Source organism: Phyllostomus hastatus, unplaced genomic scaffold (genome assembly GCF_019186645.2).
Source record: "Phyllostomus hastatus isolate PE091 unplaced genomic scaffold, TTU_PhHast_1.1 phas_contig_34, whole genome shotgun sequence".
NCBI lineage: Eukaryota > Metazoa > Chordata > Mammalia > Chiroptera > Phyllostomidae > Phyllostomus > Phyllostomus hastatus.
The window spans coordinates 23,546,406-23,572,232 of NW_025333857.1; the positions used below are offsets into that span (position 1 = coordinate 23,546,406).

Consider the following 25,827-nt stretch of genomic DNA (forward strand, 5'->3'; position numbering starts at 1 on the left):
ATGCTGGTAATCGCTTTCTCCCTCTGACTTAATGTCTATTCTGTCTCTGTAAGCACATTTGAGCAAGATGTCCAACCAGCAGCAGAACAGATGCAGGGCCGTATTTTTTTGAAACTCTAGGTTCTGGGGCTCTAAACAGCCTTAGGACTTATCAGTGAGTCAGAATCTTGGTCCATTTTCTTTCTTTCTTTTTTTTTTAAAGATTTTATTTATTTACTTTTAGAGAGAGGGAGAAAGAAAGGGAGAGAAGCATCAATGTGTGAGAGATACATTGATCAGTTGCCTCTCACACACCCCCAGTTGGGGACCTAGCCTGCAACCCAGGCATTTGCTCTGACTGGGAATTGAACCAGTGACCTTTCGGTTCTCAGGCTGGTGCTCAGTCCACTGAATATACCACCCAGGGTATGGTCCATTTTCTTATGTCAGAATTTTAGGAGTGCCCATTGTCTCTCTGTGACTTCATGCCCAATATTCTGGATTTACAACAACTAAAAAAAAGACAATGTCAGATAAATTGAGATAAAAATATTAGCTTTATTACTTGGCACTTTGTAGAGAAGGAGAATGTGTGTATTCTGGGAACAGGCTTTTAAAAAACAAATCCTCATCCAAGGATATGTTTATTGATTTTAGAGAGAAGGTGGGGAATGGGGAGAGAGGGAGAGAAAGAAAGAGAGAGAGAAACATCTTTGAGAGAGAAACATCAATTGGTTGCCTCTCATATGTTCCCCAACTGGGGATCCAGCCCGCAACCTAGCTATGTGCCCTGACTGGGAATCAAACCCACAACACTCTGGTGCACAGGGAGGTGCTCCAACCAACTGAGTCACTCAGCCAGGACTGAACAGCTCTTACAGAAACTAAAAAAGAAAGAGCTAGGCTGTGCATGCTCATGTGCTTGTTCTGTTTTTACCTTGCCTATCAATCTGTCAGGTAACTAACTCATTCCTGGTCCTCTAGCGTGTGTGTGTGTGTGTGTGTGTGTGTGTGTGTGTGTGTGTGTGTGTGTATGAGAGAGAGAGAGAGAGAGAGAGAAAGGGAGAGAGAGAGATCTGTCTTTGTCCCTGCCACTCTGGCTCCCACTGATGCACAACACTGAAAGTGCTTCTTCCACACTCGGAGAAAAATTCCCAGGACCAATTCCATACTATTTTGCTATCTCCCATTGCCATTTGCTGTGTTACAAAGAATGAAACAGGTTCACATCCCAATACTAAACAAGAACACATCCTGGATATATTTTTTGATAGGCAAAGGACATGGCTCCAAAAGTGCCAGGGAGCAGATTAGGGGCATCTGCTTCTGCCCATTGGGAAACATTGCTTGACTGTGATGGAGGAAAGATGGGGACCCCAGGGCCTTTCTTTCCCTGGTTTTTGGATCAGTGTCATTATATACACCAGTACCTTTGAATTAAAACTTTATTTAAACCGACGCCTTAGTCTCCAAAGGAATGTGTACACTTCTTTCTTTCTTTCTTTTTAGATTTTATTTATTTATTTTTGAGAGAGGGAAGGGAGGGAGAAAGAGAGAGAGAGAGAAACATCAATGTGCGGTTGCTGGGGTCATGACCTGCAACCCAGGTATGTACCCTGACTGGGAATCGAACCTGCGACACTTTGGTTCACAGCCCACGCTCAATCCACTGAGCTACGCCAGCCAGGAGTGTACACTTATTTCTAACATAGAAACAAACCACGTGTGGGTAGGCAATGATATTTGTAAGTGATTTTTTTTAGTTAGTGTATGAGGTAATTTTAATTTCTAGTAGGACCGTTATTATGTGAGGACAGAGTAAGTGATCGCCTCTGTGATTGAAGGACGTTTATAGGAAGATGCAGAGATTATGTTAGCATACATCTTTTAGGTTAACATATGTTAAAAACAAATCAACTTTAGTAAAGGGAAGGTAGGTTTCCCTATGGGAAATCATGGCATTTATCTCCATACGAGCTTTTGAAATATCAAGTGCATGCTCCCCAGCAATACACCTTAAACATTTGCTGGAACACCTTGTATCTTTAAAAAAATATTTAATAACACTTTACCATAATTAATTTAAATTCTGAGCGACCAGTATTTTCATTTCTATATGACTGCCTCATTTAAGGAACTCTTCACCAACAGCCTCAGATAGAGTATTGAGACATTCATTAGTCCATTTTTCACCCTAAAAGCAGAAATAATCACCTGTCTGAGAAAATTCTGTGATGCCAAAAATGTTCTGTTTCTTCTAGTCAACACCTGAAGATAGGGTCCCCGTCTCCCCACCTCTTAGAGGGTAGGAGCCTAACTTTTATGAGTGCCAGTTAGCAAACCCAGATGGGTTTCCCAGGGTCCAGCCCCCTTCCTCCTGGTTTTTGTACTCTTTCCTGTCCCTGACTCGACTGAGCCTTTGCTCATTCACCTCCTGGCTCCCTCATTCTGTAAAATATTCAGTTACCTCTAAAACACACATGAGGAGAAAGAGAGAGACAGATATGCAGACTCATCTAAGAATACACACTTTGACAATTTTGACATTTTGAAAAGTAAACCTGATACCCTACTTAATTTCAAATTTTACACAAAGTGATCTTGGTGTATTAAGGATGGATGTGTGGCAGTGACTACTTATGAACTATGAACTCATACTGGCTCTTTATCACCCACAAGCATAACTGGTTTCTGTGTATTTGGGTCTGTGAGTGAGTGAACATGTTTGGCCATCGGCACAGCCAGCCTTCACCTGCTGCCTCAAGTCCAGGCCTGTTGTTCCCAGGACCAAGGCATTTGTTTGGCACAGGGCATAGTTTAGGCTGGGTGGGGAGCGGAGCACTTTGCATCTTTTGTCTCCTTTTGCTTAAGTGCAAATGTGGTCCCCCCGTTGCTGAGAGTGCTTTGTCCTAGATGCACTTACTCCTGTCCCATCATTACAGGAGCCAGATCTGTTGACATAATCACTTCTGCCTCACCATCCCTGTCCAGAACTCTTAGTTATCATATGCTCCATTTCTTTATTAATAACAAATAGGAAGAAAATGTCAACAAACTAGTGTTTCTTCTTTTGGTGTGTGTGTGTGTGAAAGTATTAGCATTTTGAGGGACATCTTTCCACTGTGGTATGGGTAAAAGTTTGAATGGTAAACTCCAAGTTTAATTTCAAAAGCAAATAGCCTACCTTTCTTCCCCATCACAAAATAAGCTGCAAAAGTACACTAACGGGCAACAGCATTCCAGCCATCTGAACACTGGCCAGTGGCCTTCGGTTTCCGTGGCCACACAGATATTCACCATATTGCTTCCTGGCTGTGTGCGGATGTCTTAACCTCCTTCAGGAGCTGCCAGCAATGTGAGAGGGAGACAATGTTCATTGCTTTTCAGTCCTGGTTCTTGGGTGTATTTTAAATATTGCTCCTCTCTGTTCTCCGAAAGCGGATCTGGATGAGAGGGTGCTAGTGCACCTCGCCAGCACTGGTAGGGAGGGCTGTGCACACGTGGGTGGTAGACTCCACCATCCCTCTGAATGGTTTCCATAGAGACAGAACCAACAAATTCCGGTGACGTGAGGTGAAAATAAATGTACAAAATAGCCTCGAAAGAATACAAACATTTGGGCTCTTACAAGAAAATGTACATCAGGTCTAGAATTTATTTTATGTGGTCCACTATTCCAAATTTTTGCTGATAACATCAGTATCAAAACATCTACATTTTCTTTGTGCTATTTTTGTTTTGTGTAACTTTGGCATAGAGATTAAAATGAGAGGATCTCATGAATGTTTTTCCTACTGCAAAACCCCCACCACCTCCTTCTTTCTCAATTCTGAAAGAAAATCACAGCCAAAATCATAGAATACTGATTATTCTGGAATAACTATTAATGCCATGTTGAATCAAGCATCATATTTAAACAGGACAAAATGCGTTCTTAGATATGCAGATACTTTTTGTTTTTTAACATTAAAATACATGGAGAGACACAAACTGAGTTAAAAAGTCTATTGAAATATAGGCATTGTAGATCATAGACACGTTTTCTTAATCACTGTATTTTGCCTAATTGTTGAGGCAACTAAACCCTTGCACGTAACATGGCAGGCCCTGTGCTAGCATTTTTCTTCTCAAATGAGAGTTTATTTGTTATCTCCTGGCTTGAGATTCACTGATGGAAGGGTCCTTTAATAAATAATTGTGAAGAGTATGAATTTACTTTAGTGGTGTCAAAACCTGTAGATTATTTTAAAAGTTTACAAGTAAAAGAAGTGGGTTCATGTATTTGTCTACTTTTCAAGAAAACAATTTTAAAAGCTCTCTAATGAGCATCAGCCTAAGCTTGGACTTATATAGAGGTTGAACAAGGAGAGAAAGGCTGGGCAAATGAGGGGGAATAGTAAATGCCAAAGACTGGATGGAAGGAATAACACAGTCTCAGTTCAGAAGGATGATGTTTGAGGGGTTTGGGGCTTCCTCCTGCAGGTAATGGGGAGCCATCCCATTTGGGCAAGAGAGTCAAATACACACATTTGCACTATGAATATTTGATAATTTTCTATTTTAAGCACTGTGCTGGCTAGTGTGGCAACAAAGAAGAAAGGAATGGTGTAGGACACCATAAGGAAGACTAATGGCATTGGTCATTATTTGAGGCTCAGAAAGATCAAGAGCTTCTTCTTTGAGAATTGACAGAATAATGGTACATTTCAAGGAATAAGAATGTTCAAGAAGAGAAACTAGTTTGGGGATGTAGTTGGATGAAGAACAGGGAATGTGAAATTGCCATAGGATATGATGAATATCCAGGAAAAAGTGGTTTCCAAGTAGAAATATCTAGTAATGATATCTGAATAGAACTAAGAGTAAATACTCTGGGGTTCTCTGTTTACTTTTTGAAAATTTTAAAGGGCCAAAATAGAGAGGAAAAGCAACTTTTTAAAACAACCAACATTTGGGCAGAGTTTTATCATTTTCAAGTGAACTGTATAGTGTATGAATTTCATTTGAGTACTAAGAAAATATAGTATAGGTGATGCTAACTCCATTGATCACCAAGAGAAGCTGGTAGATCACACATGAGGAGAGCATTTTAGTTATTCATCTCAGTTCACAGGTAGCAAGTTAAAGAATTAAGGTTGAAACTCAAGGCTCCTTGTATAACGAACATCCAGGGAAACCTGTGAAGCGCTGACTAGTTAAGGGAGTACAGACTGGCATGATCTTTCCAGAGAGGGACATGGTAATATACACTGAAAGCCTTAAAATTAATTATCACATGATTCAAAATTTCACGCCTAGAAATTTATCCTAAGGAAATAAGACAAAGATGAGGCTGTTCACCATTATGCTATTTCTAATATTTAAAACCAAATGTAATATTCAACTTGAGGGGACTTGTTAGGTAAATAATGATAAATTAAATTATTTCATATCACATAACAATACAATGTATAGTGTTGAGTAATATTTAGACTCAGAAACTGCCAATGGAATAACATTATTGGGGAAAAAAGTCAGGATACAAAATTTTACATAGACTGTAATCTTAGTTTAAATGTAAATGTGATTATGGTGTGGAAAAGAGACTGAAATCAATTAACCTGACTGTGGTAATTACCTTACAAAATACCCATATATCAAATCATCACACTGCACACTTTACAAGTACACAATTTTATTTGTTAACTATACCTCAATAAAGCTGGGGGGAAAAGAATGTGTAAAAAAAGTCACAAATCAAGAAGAAAGGGGACAGAGAACATACCAAGAAAGTGGGCAGCACACTTGAGTGTGTCCATCACAAAAGAGGGAGAGAGAGACTGAAAAGAAATGCACTTACATGTCTGCTGTTATCTTGGAGTTTGGGATTATGGGTGATTTTATTTTCTTGCTAGTTATCTGAGTTTTTCAACTTTTTCCAATGGACTTGTGTAAGATAGTCAGAAAAAGGTTTGTGAATATGTTCCTGACACACAGAAGTGGTTACTAAATGGTAGCTGATGTTTTTAACATTTAGAACATCCAATAAAAAGAAAGTAAAAATTATGGTTGATCTCCCTACCCAGAGAAAACTACTATTTACAGTTTCATTGACTCATTTTTACAAGTTTAGAAAAATGGTATCATAGTATTTATATTTCGTTTTTTATATTTAACTTTTTAAATAAATATAGCATGAGTATTTTCCATGATAACAGTTACATTCTTTTACATACCATTTTCAATAAATGTATAATATTATGAGCAGTTGTCTATTCAGTCATGCTCCTTCCAGTGGACTCTTACTGGTAGTTTGTTGCTCAGTTTTCAATATTCAGGGCTGTGGTGGATTCTTTGGAGCATTGCTCTCACTCCCTGTTGTATATTCTATATATTTATGGATATACTAAATCTTTCCCATTTGTTAGATGTACTAGCTAGCCCATGTGTGTGTGCCAGTTTGTGCATTTATTTGTCAAATAGTGATTCTGAGTAAAATCAAAGTTTTGTGCTTAGACAGGCAATCAAAACATGTATCTTCACAGTGGCAGGCTTTGCTGTGTGTGAAAGTCTTATCTGATCTGAGGTCACAATTGCCCCTTGTCTATGCCTTTTGTGTGACTTGTTTCTGCTCAGATTCCCTTTCTACTTTGTCTGCATTCTGTATTGTGTGCCTCATTCATTCCAGTTCACCACCCACTTAGAACCTGGCAAACAGACTTAGAGTTACTAAGCCAGGCTGTTCAAGGAGTTAACAGAAGCAAAAATTTACTCCACCATGCATGCACATACACACACTCTCTTACACTAATGAAAGTTTCAGGAAAATTATTTCAGTCTTGACATTGTACTGCTTGGCAAGGCAAGCTTCCCCACCCCACTTCTCTTCAGAAGTAAGATTATACATTGATTTCAAAGCTCTCACAAAAGAAAAATAAAAGATGGATGGACATATCCTGAACACGATTACCAGAACAGGAGAGAAATGAAGAGGGCTTGAAAAAAATCAAAACAAAACAAAACAAAAAACCTAATTTTCTCCCCTAATGCTCTTCTGGTTTGGAAAGGCAAAGCAACAGAGGTATGAAACATGCCTATTGCGTGCGGGAGCCTGGTGGGACCCCAGTGTGACCCTCTATGCTGCAATGGATTCTTGTCAAAGAGAGAGCAGCTTTGTCATAAGTCCTCAGTTACCCTCTATCCTATCACTTTATGTTCTTTAAAATATTCATTATTCTGAAATAATTTCATTTATTTATTGTCTCCTTTTCCCCATTACAAGAGATCATGGACTCTTATCCGTTGTGCTCATTATGGGCCACTAGAGGTTTGTGGTGGAAAGCTCGCAATGATCATGGGCATTGCTACATTCAGTGTCATCCTATTTCTCTTAGCAAGCATGTGGCAAATATTTGTAGGATGAGTGAATGAAGGAAGGAATAAAAAAAAGATGAAGGTACTTAGTGAGTTACCTCATATACATTTTGGTTAATAACGAGGATATAAGATTAGAATCCATGTTTATGATGCCTTCTAACCATTTTTATCCTTGAATTTTGATAGCTATTGAGTTATCATTTATAGACTCAATAACTGGATAGTTGAATTTTAAAATAAATCTCTATTAATTTCTCAAGAGCACATAGAACTTCTGGTTAGTATTAAACAAAGACTCACCCCCCATCTCCCCACCATAAACAAGTTTTGAGTATTAGATATGAGATTCTTGAATACTTTGCTATTGTGATCTGTGAATGGGGTGGGCTTTTTAGATAGAGGGAAGATAATAGTCAGATTTCTGTTTATAATATAGGAAGGCTCAAGTTCCAGCTTACAATAGAACACACACATACAATAAGATCATTAAAATAGAAATGTAAAATTAAAAAATCACTTAGAGGAATAGAAAAGTAAATACTGATTGTCTACAAAGAAAGAATAGTATTATTACTATGATTTAAGTCTGAGTTTCCTAAAGAGGCCAAAAGGGGAGTTTACCGATCTATTATATAATTCTCAAGAGAGGCAAACTTAATTTTCAGGTAGTGAATTCTAAAAATGAAGACATTTTGTCACCTTTTCTGAATAGTGGAGTCACAGTACGGACATGGCCTTTTGTGCCCCTCACAGGATCACCCAGTATACTCCATACCAGCCAGAGGTGTCTCAGGGCAGACTGGAGAGTTTACTCAATTACCAGACCATGGTGCGTGACATCACAGGCATGGACATGGCCAATGCATCCCTACTGGACGAGGCGACCGCGGCTGCAGAGGCCATGCAGCTGTGCCACAGGTGAGAGGCCCAGCACGGGACTCTGTCGGGGTAAGGGACATCTTCCAGTCTTTTTCCTCTGTGTCAAAAGCTCTGATTATTTCATGAGGATATATTTCTAGAGGTAGAACTGCTGGGTCATGGTGTGTAGTTAGTTAATAATTGCTCTCCATTTCCTCACCTTTTTTCTTTCTTTGCCTTGTGAGTACCTTCCTGGTAGAATTATGACATAGATGGTCATCTGGTTGGGAAATCGGTCCACATTCACAGTATATCTGTCAGAGGTTTTGTGCTTCTGGTCTTGAATGCCCAGATAAGTCTCTTTCTTGGCTTATGCAAATTTGAGGGTGGTGAGCCCCACACTTGCTCAGCAGATGTGGAGGTTTCTAAGTTGCAGCCACAGGCCCTTCTGATTTCTAAGTAGCCCTGGGCGCGGGTCGGGAGGGAGTTCAGGCTCTTCCTCCTGCCATGGATGGACAGCTGCAAAGGAATGCTGCCCACCCACTCTCTGGTTATTACTCTTAGTTTTTCACTTATTTTCCTTATTTATCTTCTTCATCCATCTGGTCTCCCATCTACCACCACAAATTTTGCTAAATAGGATTGGAATGGAACCTCAGTGGAAATCTATTCAGTAATGACCATTATTAGTCATTAATGACCTAGTATTTTTTATACTGTTGACATCAAAATCATCCAAACCTGTAAAGAATTAATAATAGTTTATTTGGGTCATACGGGTGGGATATATGCCAGGAAGCAAGATCTCAAAGGTTCAGGAGAATAAGAGGTTTGCTGCTCCTTTTATGCATTTGAAATGAAGGAGGAAACTAAGGAAGATTACCTGGAGGTGGGAGAAAAGCAAGGCGGGATTGGATTACAGGATAGCTATCAAGATTATGTGCTCTCTTGAGGGTGGATGTGGCTTATTTCAAATGTATGTTAACCCAGAGACGCACAGAGACAACAGGATAGGGCTTGCTTAAAGCAAAGAGAAACCTTTCATTGAAGACGTTGTATGCCTAGGGTATGACTACCCATCATGATCTGGGTAGTTAGGAATTTATGATCACTGCACCATGTGAGATTTCTTTCCATAGAACCCTTTTTTCAAGCTCAGACTTTCCCTAAGGACCATCTTTACTTTGCATTCTTAGAAGATACTCTGATTTCTTTAATGTTCATGTTTGAATGTGATTTTCCTTTTTAACAGACACAACAAGAGGAAGAAATTTTTTGTTGACCCTCGTTGCCACCCACAGACAATAGCTGTCATCCAGACTCGAGCCAAGTAATTACTTTTATTCATATTTTGAATAAAATGTTCATCTCAACTGGTTTTCTCTCTTACTTCCAAACTGATTGGAGGTCAACCTGGTGTAAATTGGGGTTGTTGAGTTTTACTCTCCCTCCCACTTTCTTCTCAGGATCCCACTGGGTAAGTAAAATGTGTCAGAATTGAGGAGAAAATACACAGTGGCTTTAGTTGCCTTTACTTTATATTATCATGTTTTTTAGAAAATATTTATTTATTGATTTGAGAGAGAGAGAGAAAAAGAGGAATATTGAATTGTTGGTCCACTTATTTATGCATTCATTGGTTGATTCTGGTATGTGCTCTGATGGAGGATCGAACCTACAACCTTGGTGTATTGGTATACTCTAACCAACCAGGCTACCCAGCCAGGACTGTTCTTTTTTTGTGAAAAGAAGTTTAACTAAAATAATTTCAACAGTGTTGTGGAAACTTTGATAAACAGAGGAAAAGAATGGAGCTCTCACACAACTCTAAAGATTTTTATGTGTATCCCTACAAACATAGTTGTAGTCTGTTGTAGGTGTAGAGGATATAGAAGAAAGCATACTGTATTTTAGTACTGCAATCAGATAAAATAAAACAAATATAGCACAGCTACCAATTGTGGCTGTGTTTGTTTGCTTTCTCCTTGTAAAAGCTGGGTAATCTTCCTCTTACTTATACCACCATCCCTTCAGAAAGGGTTTCTCGGATGTTGGAATTAGGCAGTTTTAGGAACCTAGAGAAGGGTCTCCTCCTTGCATTACTGATGGCTTTCTTTCTATTCACCTAAGAATGATGCAAGGGGAAAGTGGTGATGGTGCTGCTGTTACAGATATGCTTCTTTAGTCCTAGGAGGTGATGTTTCTGGTCGTCTCTCAGGAGCTGGTCATGACAGAAAAGGGGGAGTGGTAGGGTGGACAAGAAAAACAAGCTAAGCTGTTGGGTGCAATTGAGTTGGTGTGAAAGACGGTTACCACTGAAGGTCAGGGTATGACATGAGTGAGTGTGCGTGTGTGTGTGTGTGTGTGTGTGTGTGTGTGTTGGGATGAGGTGGTGAGTGGGCATTGAGAAAGGACACAGAATATGAATGCTGTTATGGAAAAGAAACTGTAGGTAATTTGATTTTTCCTTGTAAACCAAAAACATGATTGTTTTTGTCTTCCCTCTTTCCAGATATGCTGGAGTCCTCATTGAGCTGAAGTTACTCCATGAAATGGACTTCAGTGGAAAAGATGTCAGTGGAGTGCTGTTCCAGTACCCAGACACGGAGGGGAAGGTGGAAGACTTCACTGAACTTGTGGAGAGAGCCCATCAGACTGGGGTAGGCACACCTCTCCTTGTGGGGCTCATGGAGGTGTGTCTCAATCATTACTATGGAATCATTACTATTTGAATCATTACTATTATGTTGGATGTGGTCTTAATTCACATACCTGTATCACCTAGAATAGTAAAACTCTCTCCTTCCTGCTTCCTTTCTTCAACTTTGTTTTGTTTATTGATTCCTGGCACATAACAGGCACTCAGTGAGTATTTTAAGTGAGTGGAATAAGTGAAGTTCACACAATGTGAACCAGCTCTGCCAGCCTGCCTACAGTGGAGGTAATTTCCCTTTTTCTCCCTGTTTGCAGGGACAGTGACAACCGTGTCCATTTCTCCTGTTTCCCCTCTAGACCTTGGCTTGCTCTGCTACCGACCTTTTGGCTCTGTGTATCTTGAGGCCTCCTGGAGAATTTGGGGTAGACATTGCCCTGGGTAGCTCACAGAGATTTGGGGTGCCACTGGGCTATGGAGGACCACATGCAGCCTTTTTTGCGGTCAGAGAAAACTTGGTGAGATTGATGCCTGGAAGAATGGTGGGAGTAACGAGGTAAGGCGGCTCATGTTTCTCCCTTTTACTGTGGCTCTTGTTTTCCCTGCTGCATTTGTTGATCACAAAAGCTGGTGATTGCTCTTTAAACTTAATTGAGTCATTTGGAGTTGATTAAAGAAAATGTACAACATAGATTCAGAAGAGATGATCTGTTTGGGGTATGAACTGGTTAGTATATCTCTTCTCAAATGCCACAAGTTTGTACATATTTGAAAAAGTATGAGTGTAATTCATAATATATTTGTTCTGAGGTCACACACATGAATTTATTTAGGTTGAAGAAATGCCTTGAGAGACTGAATATTTTAGGTGTGTTTTATCTAAGTAGCTCTTGTCTTTGAAAGTATTATCATGCCACAGTGTTATGTAAAGACAAGTGCAAGGAGAGGTTACTGTGCCTGTGATTTCCTGGAGGCCTGCCACTTGGCCATTGGAGTAGTTTCCAAAAGTACTTTCTTGAGGGCCTCTCTTCATTGAAAATTTAGATGAATGTCATGATTATTGTTGGAAAACTTAGCATGGTCTTTTTGACCCTTCATGAAAGCCAACCAATCTATCAATGCAAGTGAATAGTCTGAAGTAGTGAATGATGTGATCATGATGTGAAGTTTGAAAGTTCTCTCAGTTTGCCACAGGATAGCAAAAGGCACTTTGTTTTTTAGTGTAAAATAAATTTCTTCAAGTATTCTTCCATTCGCTTTTTTCAGTGATGCCTCTTCACCAAGCAAAATGAGGCACAGGGCTTTCTAATTAAAAAAATTTAATGTATTAATTATTGTCTGCTGACTTTTATATTGAACTTCTTACATTTCTGAAAAATGGATCCCAAATGCTGATGAAATAAAGGGTAAGACTGCTAAATATTTGTGTTTATCTCAATTTTTAATTGTATTAGAAAGGGGACATGTTTATTAGAGAAAAGTGATAAGTCGATTAACATTTTAATTTACAGCCATATAGTCCCTTCAGGTTTCCAGTACAGAGGTGCTGTTTCCTTTGCCAGATATTTCCCTCTTTTATCAGTCTGCCAAGAAGCTCAGAGTGAAGTTAATCCTCAGTCACCCTCATTATGGTAGGCTGGGTAATTCCTGGAAATGTTTCTTTCAAGATTCCCAGCCTTATTGTTTATATCTCAGTACCTCAACTCCTCAAAGTCAAACTAAAAATTAGCAGTCCTAGTTAGAACAGGATGATTTGGAAATTGGTTCTTTATGGCCTTGTACCCAAGTAAATTTGCTAAATTAACTTCAAGCTGAGAAGGAAAAAAGCAGGTCCATTTATGACAATTCCCAGTGCTATGGTTACCTGTGCTAATTGGGTGTTTTATTCTTGGCCCAGAGATGCCACTGGGAAAGAAGTGTATCGTCTTGCTCTTCAAACCAGGGAGCAACACATCCGGAGAGACAAGGCTACCAGCAACATCTGCACAGCTCAGGTAGGTCACCTGTTTGACCTGTCACCTGAATGCTTTACAGTCTACAGAAATGAGCTACTCATTCATTCACTGAGTTGTTCATTAGCTTATTTATCACCCACTGAGCAGTATGCACATCAAATATGTTAAGATCTTATTTGTAGAGAAGTCTTATTGTCTAGTCGGAACCAAAATACAGTGCATTTTACTGGTGGTCTGTGTACACACACACTTCACACTTCAGGGTCTCTTGCATTCTTGTCTGTAGGTCGGGTTTATTATGGTTGGTGACTGGGCACCTTCTCTTTGGGCTGAGATGGAGGCCCACCAGGCTGGGGTGGGGAAGGCAAAGTGAGGGTGCTTCAGGTGACTGTACTTTAGGGGATGGTCCTGACTGGCAAACTTGTGGTAGTCATGGGGTCCTCTTACTGGCAGCTTATAGGAGGCATTCCTAAAGTGGACAGGATAAAAGAAGAGGAGTTAATGGGAAGTTACCCAAGGGCTTAGGTCAGGGGGAGCAGTATTGTTCCACATCCAGCCAACTCCTAGGATCAGATGGAGGGCCACTGCTGAGGATATGATCTCTTCTGAGTCTGTCTCTTTCCTTCAGGGTCAGAGAAGGAGAGATCTCACTAATACCTCCATGGGGACTACAGTGCTCTTCCCTCTCAAAGCACCACCAGGTGTTAGAGAGCCTCTCCAGGGAGGCAGTAGATGATCAAGTCTTTGTATAGTTAGTTCTAAAGCCTTTGGTCTTTAGTGGAAAGACCAATGGCTTTAGTGGGTCTCTTGGGAAGTACAGACACTTCCAAAAAGTGTTTATATTCTCTTCGAGATCTTTGGTATAAGAAAGGCAGTTCCTGGGTTCTGATATTCTTCTTTTCCTCCTCATTTTCTTTATTAACTCTGATTGTACTCTCTGAGAACTTTTGAGAACTGTTTCTTGCTTTGCAGTGACCCCATAGAGATTCCTTCTAGCAGCCTAGCAAAGAACATGTGTACCTAACAAAATTGGTCTGATATTGAGCGTCCTCCAACTTTAAAGCACTGTGTTTCTCAGCTGAGCAGAACGTGTTCTGTCGGGTGCCTCTTCCATTAAGGTGGACCTTGAACTGCTGACCTAGCACATTAGAACAAAGCCACTCTAGTGGGACTAGAAATCTCAGAGAGACCCTGGTGCTGCACCAATGAGGTGGAGGCTGCTGTGGGAGAATCAAGTGGACTAGACAAATAAAGAGCCTGAGACTTGAATTGGGACAAGTTACTGGGGTGATATTGTGTGGTTAGAAGACTGCTTATTGGCAGGATGTAAGGTGAATAAACAGATGAGGTACGGGGCCAAGAGGAGGAGTTGCAGGAGGTGATCCTCCATCCCTTCTAGCAAGTTGACACTCATTTGGTTTCTGACCCTAGCCATCCTCATTTTATCTGTCTCTCCGGCCCAAGGTGCTGTCTCGGTGGTCCCTTTCTTGCTCCCCACGTAGAACTCCCTCATGGAAACATCCCTGGAACTCTCTGTGTCCCTGTCATCAGGAGATGCCATGCCATTCCTTTCAGTTTTCTGTCACACTAGGACACACATTTACATGTGAAATTTCATGAAATCTCAATCCAATATTCAAGAGAGATATGTTGACCTCAGTCAGCAACCTTGCTGTCCTCGGGGAATAATCCAATAGGTTCTGGTTTTCCTTTTCTAATATATCTCCTGCCAACTCATTTTGGCTTTATTCCCCTGCCTCCTGCATTTTCATCTTTGGTAGTTCTTTGCCACATTTATCTCTTGGTTGTTGAAATTCAACTTCTCCTGCTTTATTTAAGGCCTCAGGAGAATTGTATTCCTTGACTTATTTTGGGTTTGATAACTTTTGTTGCTTTTATCCTTGAAGAACCCCTTTATAATGGTCACATTTCCAGGTTTGATATAGTGAGTCCACAGTACCTGGGATGCCGTGTTTCCCCCCAGGTGTTCAGGCGTGTTATAAATGGTCCCCAACTATCATAGAGAACAGGAAATGTGATCATTTTACTTTGTCCCCGTTTTTAATTTTGGCATCTCAAGTCAAAATAACAGTCCCTTCTATGAATTGTCTTCCATCACATTGTTAAAATCGATTCTTTAAATGCCCTTGTCATTTTAGGCTCTCTTGGCGAATATGGCTGCCATGTTTGCAATCTACCATGGCTCCCGAGGGCTGGAGCATATCGCTAGGAGGGTGCATAATGCCACTTTGATTTTGTCGGAAGGTGAGTCGGGTATCTTTTTTAAAGCCTTTGGGCATAACAAGACTAATAGACATGAGTAAGTGAAACCGAAAACTTACTACATGTTCAATACTGTATGCAGAATTGAAAGTCAAATAAAAAACTGGGAAGAATATTTTCAACTTCTGTAATAGACCAAGTGATTGTTTTTAATATAGAGAGCTCTTACTCACTGTCCCATACCATACACAAAAGGATGAATACCCTGAGGGAAAAATGGGCAAAGGACATTAAATGAAATCTTAAAAGAAGTGAGTACACAAATACATGGTCAATGAACATGCATAATTTCAATCTCACTAATACTCTGATGTAAATTGAAACAATAAAGTGGTTTTTCTCCCTTTACACTGGCAAAGATTAAAAAGAATGCTAATATTGGTATGACTTCTTTAGGGGCACTTGTACAATATATATCAAAGACTTTTAAAATATGCCTATAATTTGATCCAGAAATTCTACTTCTAGGAATATATCAAAAGGAAATAATCAAATAGGGAAGTAAAAGGTTTCCCTTGAAACACTGTTTACAATAGCACAATCTTGGATGTAGCCTAATGTCCAATAGTAAGTAATTAGTTAAATTGTGGTACATCTGTAAGGTTGGCCATGTACAGCCATTGAAGATATTGACATCACTAGCAGGAGCAGACTACGTTGGAGTCGGGGTTACTTCTTCACTTTTCTGTGAAACGTCTGTGGCAGAGGAGCAGGTTCCTGCACTGGCAACTGGTGGATCTCCCCTCTCGTCTAGGTCTCAAGCGAGCCGGGCATCAACTGCAGCATGACTTGTTCTTTGACACTCTGAAGGTTCAGTGCGGCTGTTCCCTGAAGGAGGTGCTGGGCAGGGCTGCTCAGAGGAAAATCAATTTTCGACTTTTTGATGATGGCACAGTAAGTCATACCTACAGTTTCCTTTCTTAAAACAAATTCTTTATATTTTCATGACTTTTGCCATTAGAAGCTTTCATCTTTATTTAAAAAACAATATTGGAACTTTGGGCATAATTAAATTTTTTATAAACAATTTTTATTTCCAATTTGGAACATTGTGTCCCTTCAAAGGATGTTTCATTCTCATCTCTCCCTAAGACTTTTGTGTTTTCATATATGGGGCTGTTAGGCACATGTTTTCATTTGTTTTTTTAAGACTTTATTTATTTTTAGACAGAGGGGAAGGGAAGGAGAAAGAGAGGGAAACATCAATGTGTGGTTGCCTTTCCTGTGCCCCCTACTGGGAACCTGGCCCACAACCCAGGCTTGTGCCCTGACTGGGAATTGAACCTGTGACCCTTTGCTTCGCAGTCTGACACTCAATCCACTGAGCCACACCAGCCAGAAAAACATGTTTTCTTACTCTTCTCTTCACCATATGACTGTTCAAGGTAAAGGCTATGAAAAATGGTATAATAAAGCAACTTAAGAAGAAACAGTGAGCATATGCAGTACCAGTAGGAGTACCCTGCAACTATCAGAGTGCTAAAGAGTGCAGAAATGGCTTATAAAACTATAAACCCTGTGAAGTCTGGGGCTGGTCTAAGCCCCCTTCGTCTAAGTGCCAGTTTGGTAGCCAAGTTGGTATCCTGATATTTTAAAACAGCTGGGAGTTTTGTCCAGTACCCTTCTCCCCTTTTACCTCTCTTGGGTTTCTCCACTAAACTTGGTGTTTAGAGCTGATGATTTCTCTTTTGTTTTTATTTCTGTAGCTTGGTATTTCTCTTGATGAAACAGTCAATGAAAAAGATCTGGATGACTTGTTGTGGATCTTTGGCTGTGAGTCGTCAGCAGTAAGTGAAATTAAAAACATGCATTTCTCATATCAGCTACTTGAGGTGGTATCAAAGATGGGTTTGCCTCTTATGAGCCTGAGTGTGTGTGTGGGGGGGCAGGTGTGACATTGGGTGGCCTGCTGTTAAAATTATGCCACCAACTGTCCTTTGCTACTGTGACTGCTGATAGAGGTCTCTGCTATGCACCTGACCTGGACCATGCACCTAGGCTATTTGGAAGGTTGGTTAATGGTATTTAATCAAAACTGTCCCTAATACAGAGATGCATGACATTAGCATGTTGGTTATGTTTATTCTGGGAAAATCATGATATTCACTTGTGCAACAGATATTTATTGAAGACCTAATATGTGCCAGTTACTATGCTGGGCCCTGAGGCTAGTGGGGAATTAGACATGATTCCTGCACCCATGGAGCTTATATTGTGATGAGGATTCAAACAAGCACAAGATTCCAGTCTGTGTGATGCTATGATGGGTGATGTCTGAAGATGCTCTTTGAGCACAGAGGGATTTCTCACCAAGATTTGCAAGAAACTGTTCTGAGATCTGAAAGATGAGTAGGAGTTATCTAGACTTAGATGGCATAATTGAAGAGGGAGGTGAGGCCAGAGATGTTCCAGACTGGGAAAAACAGCCACAAAGGCTAGGGGGAGAGAGATTACTGAGAACTAGAAGCCATTCAATGTGACTGAGTTGGTTTCTAAAACAATGAAATAGCAGGGAGAGTGAGGAGAAAGTCTACAATCCCATGGAATGAGAATGAAAGAGAGAGCTCTCGGTAGCTACCTAGACCTGTGGCTGGGTGCTAATCACTACAATCTACACAGCCTGGCACATAGAAAGCACTCAATAAATACTTGTTGCATGAATCCGTGACAGGAAGCATTTACTAAAGAAGTTGAAATAGGCTCTAGAGTGTTGAATATTGCTGTCCTGGCTGTCACTGTCCCCTGTGAGAGAGGACTTTGGTATCAAATAACAAATGTAAATCATATTATTCTCTTTTAAGCTTTAATTAATAAACAGGACTGAGTAAGTATCTTTCCTCCAGAACTCTGCGCTAAACTCCACATGCTTGAGGAATATTTATGGAAGGCCCACTGGAGCCTCTAGATGGCCACACTATCAGCCTGGGGCAGAACGAGGAGCAAGCTGTCAATTTAATCATACATTCTATATATTAAGCCGTTACTAGATTTACTCATATGATTTGCAAATAGTTTCTCCCATCCTGTGAGTGTTCTCCTAACTCCCTTGATAGTGTCCTTTGATGTGCAAAAGTTTTTTATTTTAATGAGTCTACTTTATTTTTTGTTGCTTGTGGTTTTGGCATTGTATTTAAGAAACCATTGCCAAATCCAAGGTCATGCAGAACTGCCCCTATATTTTCTTCTGAGAGTTAGCTTTTAAATGGAAGTCCTTAATCCACTTCAATTTACTTTTTGCATATGGTGTAAGATAAGGATGCAGCTTCATTCTTTTGTGTGTGTATATCCAGTTTTCTTAGCATTGTTTGTTGAAGAGATTGTCCTTTTCCCCACTAAATGGTCTTGGTGCTTGCATTTCACTAGGCTTCTCAAAGATAAAAGCAACGTCAAGTCAGAATACTTACATGAATGTTATCACGGTAACTTTTATGATAGACTTTTAAAATAATTTCCCAGAACTTGCTTCATTATTCAAAGAACATACAGGAGATGTCGACTTTTTTGCAGTAAAAACTCTGCAGCTTTTCTTCTTTTCTGTGGCTGAGGTCAACAGAACTTAAAAGCAGTACTCTGGAGAACTGCCGCAATGCACAACTCCTGACACCTGTCAGCACGCCCATGCCAGATGCTGGGGGCAGGGGTGGTGACTTGGTGGAGGGGCTGTGCTAGGGTGTTTCTGTTGCTCTGTCAGAATACATGCTGACCAGAGGCCTGGGTGTCCACACGTGGTTCGAGGCACAATTCCCGCCCTTTAGTTTCTGTGGTTTCTCCATGCAGGAGCTGGTTGCTGAAAGCATGGGTGAGGAACGGAGAGGTATTCTAGCCACTGCCTTGAAGCGAACCAGCCCGTTCCTCACAAATCAAGTGTTCAACAGGTTTGTGTGGCTAGTGTGATTTCTGCATTGTGTGGCTTCTGACTTCAGTGTGACATGGCCAGGTTATTGTGGCTCACTAATAGATCATCACCATAAGCATCCCATTGCTGGTTTGGGCAAAGCACACATTATTTCCTCTTGGCCCAGCCCCCTTGGTGAAGTAACCCCTAATTCTACTCCTCAGGAAGAAGGGAGTTTAGTTGCACAGTTACCAGGCTGAAGAGCATACCCAGGAAGTTGACATTTTCTTCTTCCCAACCTTTCCCTCATGCTCACAGGCAGCTTCTTGTCCCGGGCATCAGCTGAGGGTTGTGGGGGTTCCAGGGCCTTCCCTCTGATGCTCTGTTAGCAGGTTAGCTTGGCCCAGTTTGATGTGTATGTTACAGGCCAATTTCAGTGTGTCTGATTGCTCAGGAGGATATGTGTGGATGCTGATCTAACTGTGTTAGCCTAAGTCATGTGTTTTGTGTTCACAGCTATCATTCAGAAACAAATATTGTTCGATATATGAAGAAACTGGAAAACAAAGACATTTCCCTTGTTCACAGTATGATTCCACTGGTAATTATGACTTTCATCCCCCTTTTCAACCCCACCCTGATCCCACCTCTTTGGGTGGGACCTCTTTGGGTGGTCTAACGTGCTGCAAGAGGGATGGGTGGCCATGCTGGGAGATCGACAGGCTGACCATACAGACCACGGGAAGTCACTAATGTGGTATTTTGCCTGTGCTTCTTAAAGGGGTCCTGTACCATGAAGCTCAACAGTTCATCTGAACTTGCAGTGAGTATGGTCACATCTGTGAAGAAGGAACTTGTTCCGGCTTGCACATAACTGGAGAAAACTGCTATCGGAACTGTGATTTGACAACTACTTTAATAATCCTTTACCTGGCTGTTCAACAGTCTTGGCAGAAACCCTAATTTTACCACAACCTGATCACTTAAATTTATGAGTCAAATTATTTTTAAATATTAAAATAATGAACTATATAGTATTTATACTATATAAATCCCTCCCCTCCCCACCCTCTTGTTAAACCTGCCACATTGAAAGTTTTTATTTTTATCAATTTGTAGTTGTTAAGCTCAGAAAAAGCTTAAGCCTTCATTCTAGAAAGGGTAGAGATTTGAGGTTCTAGTTTATTATGTCAGCAGAAGACTTGTGTAACCTGCTGCTGTGGCTGGTAAGCATCTCTCCCAGGGTAGGATCCAGTTAGCAAAGTTACTGGATCCTACTGTTCCTTTTATTCCACAGAATTGTTCTGATGTGACAGATCACATCAGGCAAAAGAAATTATTTTATATTGTGACAGGAAGATTTCCTCCATTTGCTTTTCTGTTGTTCTGCTCTGCTTAATTAAGAGACAATCATATATATGCCATTAAGAGTTTGAATAAACTATACTTGAAACAGCTCATTGGGTTTCATGGCTATAAATCTATTTCCCATCCTTATTGTCCCTAAAAAGATAGAAAAAGGTTATATTTTTGCACAAGTTCCCTTTCTGGGGCTCTGAGACCCAGTTGTAAGAGGAAGACAGTAATAGAACTTACCCTGTAAGATTGTGCTGAGAGTTAAATGAAGGAACACATTTTAAGTGCTGAGAGCAGTGTCTGGCACGTAGTACACACTCTGTGTTAGATGCTGGTCATCATCATCCTCCTCCTCCTCATCAAAGTTAACGTTGTTACTGCTGTTACAATATGTATATGTGCATATGTTTTCTCCTTTCTTGCTCTTCAGCCAATTACGTGGAGTGAATTTGCCAACATCCACCCCTTTGTGCCTTTGGACCAAACTCAAGGGTACCAGCAACTTTTCCGAGAGCTTGAGAAGGATTTGTGTGAGCTCACAGGCTATGACCGAATCTGTTTACAGCCTAACAGGTAAGAGGCTTTCTTCTTCTGTCGTGTTAGTTATTGCTTTTGGTGTTAACACCCATCTTAAAATTTAGAGGTTTGAAGTAACAAATAATTTTATATCATTCTGAGAGCTGAGTGGACAGTTGCACTCGTTGGGGAAGATGACTAGAGGCCTAAAGTGGCCTCATTCACATTGCTGAGAATTTAGGGATGGGCTGTGGGCAGGGAGGAGTTAGTTGAGGATGTTGACCTGGGTCTTGGTTCTTCCCTATGTGGACCTCTCTGTGGTTGCCTGACCTTCCTGACAGAATCATGTCAGGTTTCAAAGCAGAGTGCTCCACGACAGAAGGATGTGGGAGCTGAAAACCTCGAGGCTCAGCCTCCGCAGCTACTCAGCCTTCCTTCCAGAGCATTCTGTCTGTGAAAGCAAGTTACAGGGCCAGCCCAGGATGAATATGAACGGGGACAACACCCGGTGTGAATGTTGAGAGTCATGGCTCCTTGTGGGACATCTTTGGAAACTAGTTACTACACCTCTCAGTGACGTAGATCAAGCACACATGTTAAGTCCTGTGAAGCAGCAATATCTCAATCTAGCAGGGCCAGGAGAACCTGGATCCTGGCTTGTTCTGCCACTAATTATGAAAGTTCTCTTTCCCTCTTCTGGCCTTGGTATTTTTGTCTGCAAAGTAAAAACTTTGAAGAACAGTGGTTTTCAAACACAGAGAGCTCTAGCAACATCTCCTGGGTACTTGTCAAAAATACAAATTCCTGGGTCCCACCCCAGAGCTACTAATTACAACCTTCAGAGCTTGAGACAAAAAAAATCTTTTATTTATTTATTTATTTATTTATTTACTTACTTACTTACTTATTTATGAGAGAGGGGAAGGGAGGGAGAAAGAGAGGAAGAGAAACATCAGTGTGTGGTTGCCTCTTGTGCTCCCCCCGCCAGGGACTTGGCCCCCAACCCAGGCATGTGCCCCGACTGGGCATCGAACTAGCAACCCCCTGGTTGATAGGCCTGCACTCAGTCCACTGAGCCACAGCAGCCAGGGCAAATCTTTCTTTTTAAGGAGCAAGAAAGTGATTCTGATATACAGCCAATCTGGAATCCATTGTGTTTGGGATCACTCTGTCGTCATGGGAATGCATAGATAGATAGACAGACAGACAGACATGTTATCAGTGTTGAGTTAACATCCTAGGATATTTTCAGGAGAGGAGTTGGTATCTACCCCTAGGTTCTCTACCTCCCACTAGTCCAAGTGTAATTCTCTACCTCAGCATTGGCATCACCTAGGATCTAGTTAGAAATGCAGAATTCCGACTTTATGATACAAAAATCAAATGATTTAAAAACAGACATTTATTGCCTCACTTTCTGAAACAAAGCAATCAGGTCTTAATCAGATATAATTAAGCTCTACCTACTGTTTTGTAACAAAGCCATGTACTTTGTAAAAATAATATACCCTACGAAACACAAGCCACTGAGAAAGAGGGCATGTGGCAAATGAAAGGACATGGAGATCTTTTAATAATAGCCTCTCAAACCTCATTACATAAATAGGAGGGAACTGACATTCATGAAACTCAGACTTCAGTATACTTTCATCAAAATGTCATCATTCAGCTTTTTTTTTTTTTAAGTATGAGAGGAACCTGATTGAATTCTTAACCTCAGTCAATGATACTTTATATTAAATGTTGACAATGAGAAAACTTTGCCCTCTAGTGATGGAATATGAACATATTTTCAGTGTTATATTGGAGAGTAATTTTTTAAGACCAACTTGTAAGTCATTCCTGTTGCAGTAAATTGAGGTCTGAGGTCCCAGCCAGAGTCCCCAGAAGGTTGACCTAAGGACGAGAAAGCTTGCCTTCCCTTAAAGCAATGGTTTCCCAATCTTGCCTGGAAATTAGACTCACATGGTGAGTTTATAAAAGTTCAGATGTCCAGATCACAATCCCAGATTCAGTCATAATCTTAATGCAGAAAGACGGTGAGGAAAGGGACCCAAGCGTGAGTATTTCTTTAAAGCTCCCCAGCTGATTCCAACTTGCAGATAAAGTTGAGAACCACTGTGTCAGAAGTTTCCCTTGTTTTCCTCTGTATACCCCATGTGCTTCCTCTGTCCTCCTCTCCTCACTCATGGGACTGGCAGCCAGAATCAGTAGCCCATGTCAATCTTGCAGGAGGAAAAAAGATCTTTATCAGCATGTAGTTGCTGGCAGTGATGCCTTCTCCAGTTCCAGAGATTCCCAGATAGAGCACGTATTTCCAAGAGAGTGACAAGGGCCGTTGGGTCCTGGATGAGGGATATTATTGGTCCTCATAAGTGGGTGCTGTGATAGGTGGGGACATGCCACCTTGTTCTTTGTTAAAAAAAAAAGGGGGGCCCGGCTTCCAGTGAGCGGGGTGATTTGATGTCATCATTTGGGGAAAAAAGGAAGGAATGCACTACACATTCTATATGTGAGTGATTTGTTACAACTCTGTCTCGATTTAATTTTGCTAATGTTCTCTCCACAAGTGGAGTCACCAAAAAGATTTTGAATCTAAAAATATTTCCTTTCCTTTTTTGTTATTTTGTGAAAATGAAAAGATAGTTATGGGGTAAGTTTTAGGAAGTAATATTTTTATTGTTGTAAAACATACATACTGTAAAATTGACCACTTTAACCATTTTTAAATGCACAATTCAATGGCATTAAGCACATCCACTGTGTTGCACACCCATTACCACCAGCCTTCTCCAGAACTTTATCTTCTTTAACCAAAGCTTTGCACCCATTAAACAATAACTCCTCATTTCCCTCTTTCCCAGCTCCTGGCATCCACAATTCTGTTTTCTGTATCTATTAATTTGACTTTTCTGGGTACATCATCTAAGTGAAATCTTGCAAAATTTGCCCTTTTGTTTGTCTTATTTCAGCATAATGTCTTCAGGGTTCATTTATGTCGTAGCCTGTGTCAGTATTTTCTTCATTTTTTTCTTTCTTCTATCATTGTTAAGGCTGAATAATATCTCATTGTATGTGTATGCCACATTTTGTTTGTCCATTCATCAATGGACTTTTTAACCTTTTGCCTGTCAAGGATAATGCTGCTATGAACACTGGTGTACAAACACCTGTTTGAGACCCTGCTTTCAATTATTTTGGGCATACACCCAGTTGTGAAATTGTTGGATATATGGTAATTCTCTGTTTAAGTTTTTTGAGGAACTGCCATATAGTTTTACACATCTATGCAGAGGCATAGATGGAAGGGGGTATACAAAAGGATAGACACTCGAACATTTATCTGTAGGTGGTAGAATTGCAAATAACTTTACTTTTTGTCCTTATACTTTTTTAGATTGCCAAAACAGTTTTAAATTGTGATATGTGTGATTTATACGACAAAAAGTTAATTTTGTCATGGAGAACATATGTATTGTGAAACAATTAAATGTATGACAAGATGCTTTACAGGCTGATTTCCACCTGGGTCTCTCCCGAGGGCTTCTCCATCAGCTGATGCCATGATGGTAACGGCCTTGAGGCTTGCCCTGGGTTTGGAGATATACCCCTCAGCCTTCCTTAGCAGCAACCAGTACTCATAAGTAAAGTGAGGACAAAGGAGTCATGCTCAGTTCAAGTTCTATAGGATAAAGTAATATTTAAGATCTTGTGGATTCAACAGACAGCTTTCTGGTTCCAAAATGCCTCAGTAGGAGAAAAGCAATTTTCAGGCAGGAACCTGTGTGTTTCTGCACATGACCTTCATGCCTCTGTTTCTGGGCCCTTCCATATACTGTCTTCTGATCTAGTGTGGCTCTGTGTTATGCTCACAGAAAGCTTTTGTTCTTTCTCTCTGTCTCTAACAGTTCCTGCCTAGATATAGACTGCCGCAGGGACTTTCTGTTCAGTGGATTTTTTTCCTGAAGGGAATTCAGCCCTCAAAGGAAAGGTTAGAACCGGGAACATGAGAGGCCTGTAAAGAAAGCTCTGTTATATGGCTTCCTCCTTAAGTGATGATGTAGGTTTCTCTCCTACACAGCAAGAAAGGGAATGTAATTGATTTGATTGAGATTTAATTGATGAATGGCCAATAAATATAGATGATAAGATTTTATATCGACAAATTGTGGCATGAAAGGAAAACCTTTGTTCCTGTAGTCAGGTCTTCCCTTGGTCTTTCTGTTTTCTGGGATAGTTAGATCCCAAAGGTGTTCAAAGGATTTGAAACAAAAATGTCAGGAAGCTTGTCCCTATTCTTCCTCTTTATTTGCTTAATCTACAAACCCGAACAGCTTTTTGAACAGCTTTTCCAGTTCGGTGGAGTACATAATCAAACAACATTTAGTTACCTTTCCGTTTCCTGTCGTGCCCCTCGAGGCTGTGTCAGCTTGTTTCTCACCACGCAGCTGCACTCGCAGACTCAGGCAGCACAAACACGCTCTAGGAACTGGTGGGTGTGGATTATGCATAATGCCATATTTAAGGCAGACAGAAACAGTAATTAACACCTTCCAAGGATATCTAAAATGAAAGACTATCTAAAATTATTATTAGCTCGCTTGGCTTGTAAGAGTGAGGAAGTTGTTTTTATGTTTAAAAACTGTAAGCTGTAACCGTGAATGTAGATAGACCTGGCAGTTGCTTCGCTGAAACCTCCTCCCAGGAAGGTTCGTAAATGGAGGTGTGAATAGGCATAGTCAGTGGCCCTCAAACCGTGTTGTGCATGCGGGGCGGGGTGGGGGAGATGCGGGGGGTGGGTGGTGATGGTGGTGGTGGTGGTGGTGGTGGTGGTGGTGGTGGTGTTTGTTAAGTTACTAAGCCCCTCCTCCAGAGTTTCTGATTCAGTGGTCTGGGAGGGGCCTGAGAATTTGTGTTTCTAACAAATTCCCAGATGATGCCGGTGTGCTGGTTTGGCCACCACACTGTGAAACCACTGGGTTTGCAGGGTTCTCAGTCCAGGTTGTGTGTTTGAGTTACATGGGGAGCCTTGAAGA

General features: G+C 40.7%; 1 protein-coding gene across 2 annotated transcripts in view; it reads left to right on the forward strand.

Annotated features, from left to right (window-relative positions):
• Positions 1 to 25,827, forward strand: part of GLDC (glycine decarboxylase) — a 79,657-nt gene that overhangs the window by 18,808 nt on the left and 35,022 nt on the right. For both annotated transcript variants that reach the window (XM_045840865.1, XM_045840866.1), the window contains exons 4-15: positions 8,089 to 8,253; positions 9,446 to 9,523; positions 10,706 to 10,853; positions 11,206 to 11,402; positions 12,744 to 12,840; positions 14,961 to 15,066; positions 15,839 to 15,978; positions 16,791 to 16,871; positions 18,862 to 18,959; positions 19,436 to 19,520; positions 19,701 to 19,742; positions 20,706 to 20,848. In XM_045840865.1, coding sequence (XP_045696821.1) covers positions 8,089 to 8,253; positions 9,446 to 9,523; positions 10,706 to 10,853; positions 11,206 to 11,402; positions 12,744 to 12,840; positions 14,961 to 15,066; positions 15,839 to 15,978; positions 16,791 to 16,871; positions 18,862 to 18,959; positions 19,436 to 19,520; positions 19,701 to 19,742; positions 20,706 to 20,848 — 1,380 coding nt within the window. The remainder of the gene's footprint in view (positions 1 to 8,088; positions 8,254 to 9,445; positions 9,524 to 10,705; positions 10,854 to 11,205; positions 11,403 to 12,743; positions 12,841 to 14,960; positions 15,067 to 15,838; positions 15,979 to 16,790; positions 16,872 to 18,861; positions 18,960 to 19,435; positions 19,521 to 19,700; positions 19,743 to 20,705; positions 20,849 to 25,827) is intronic.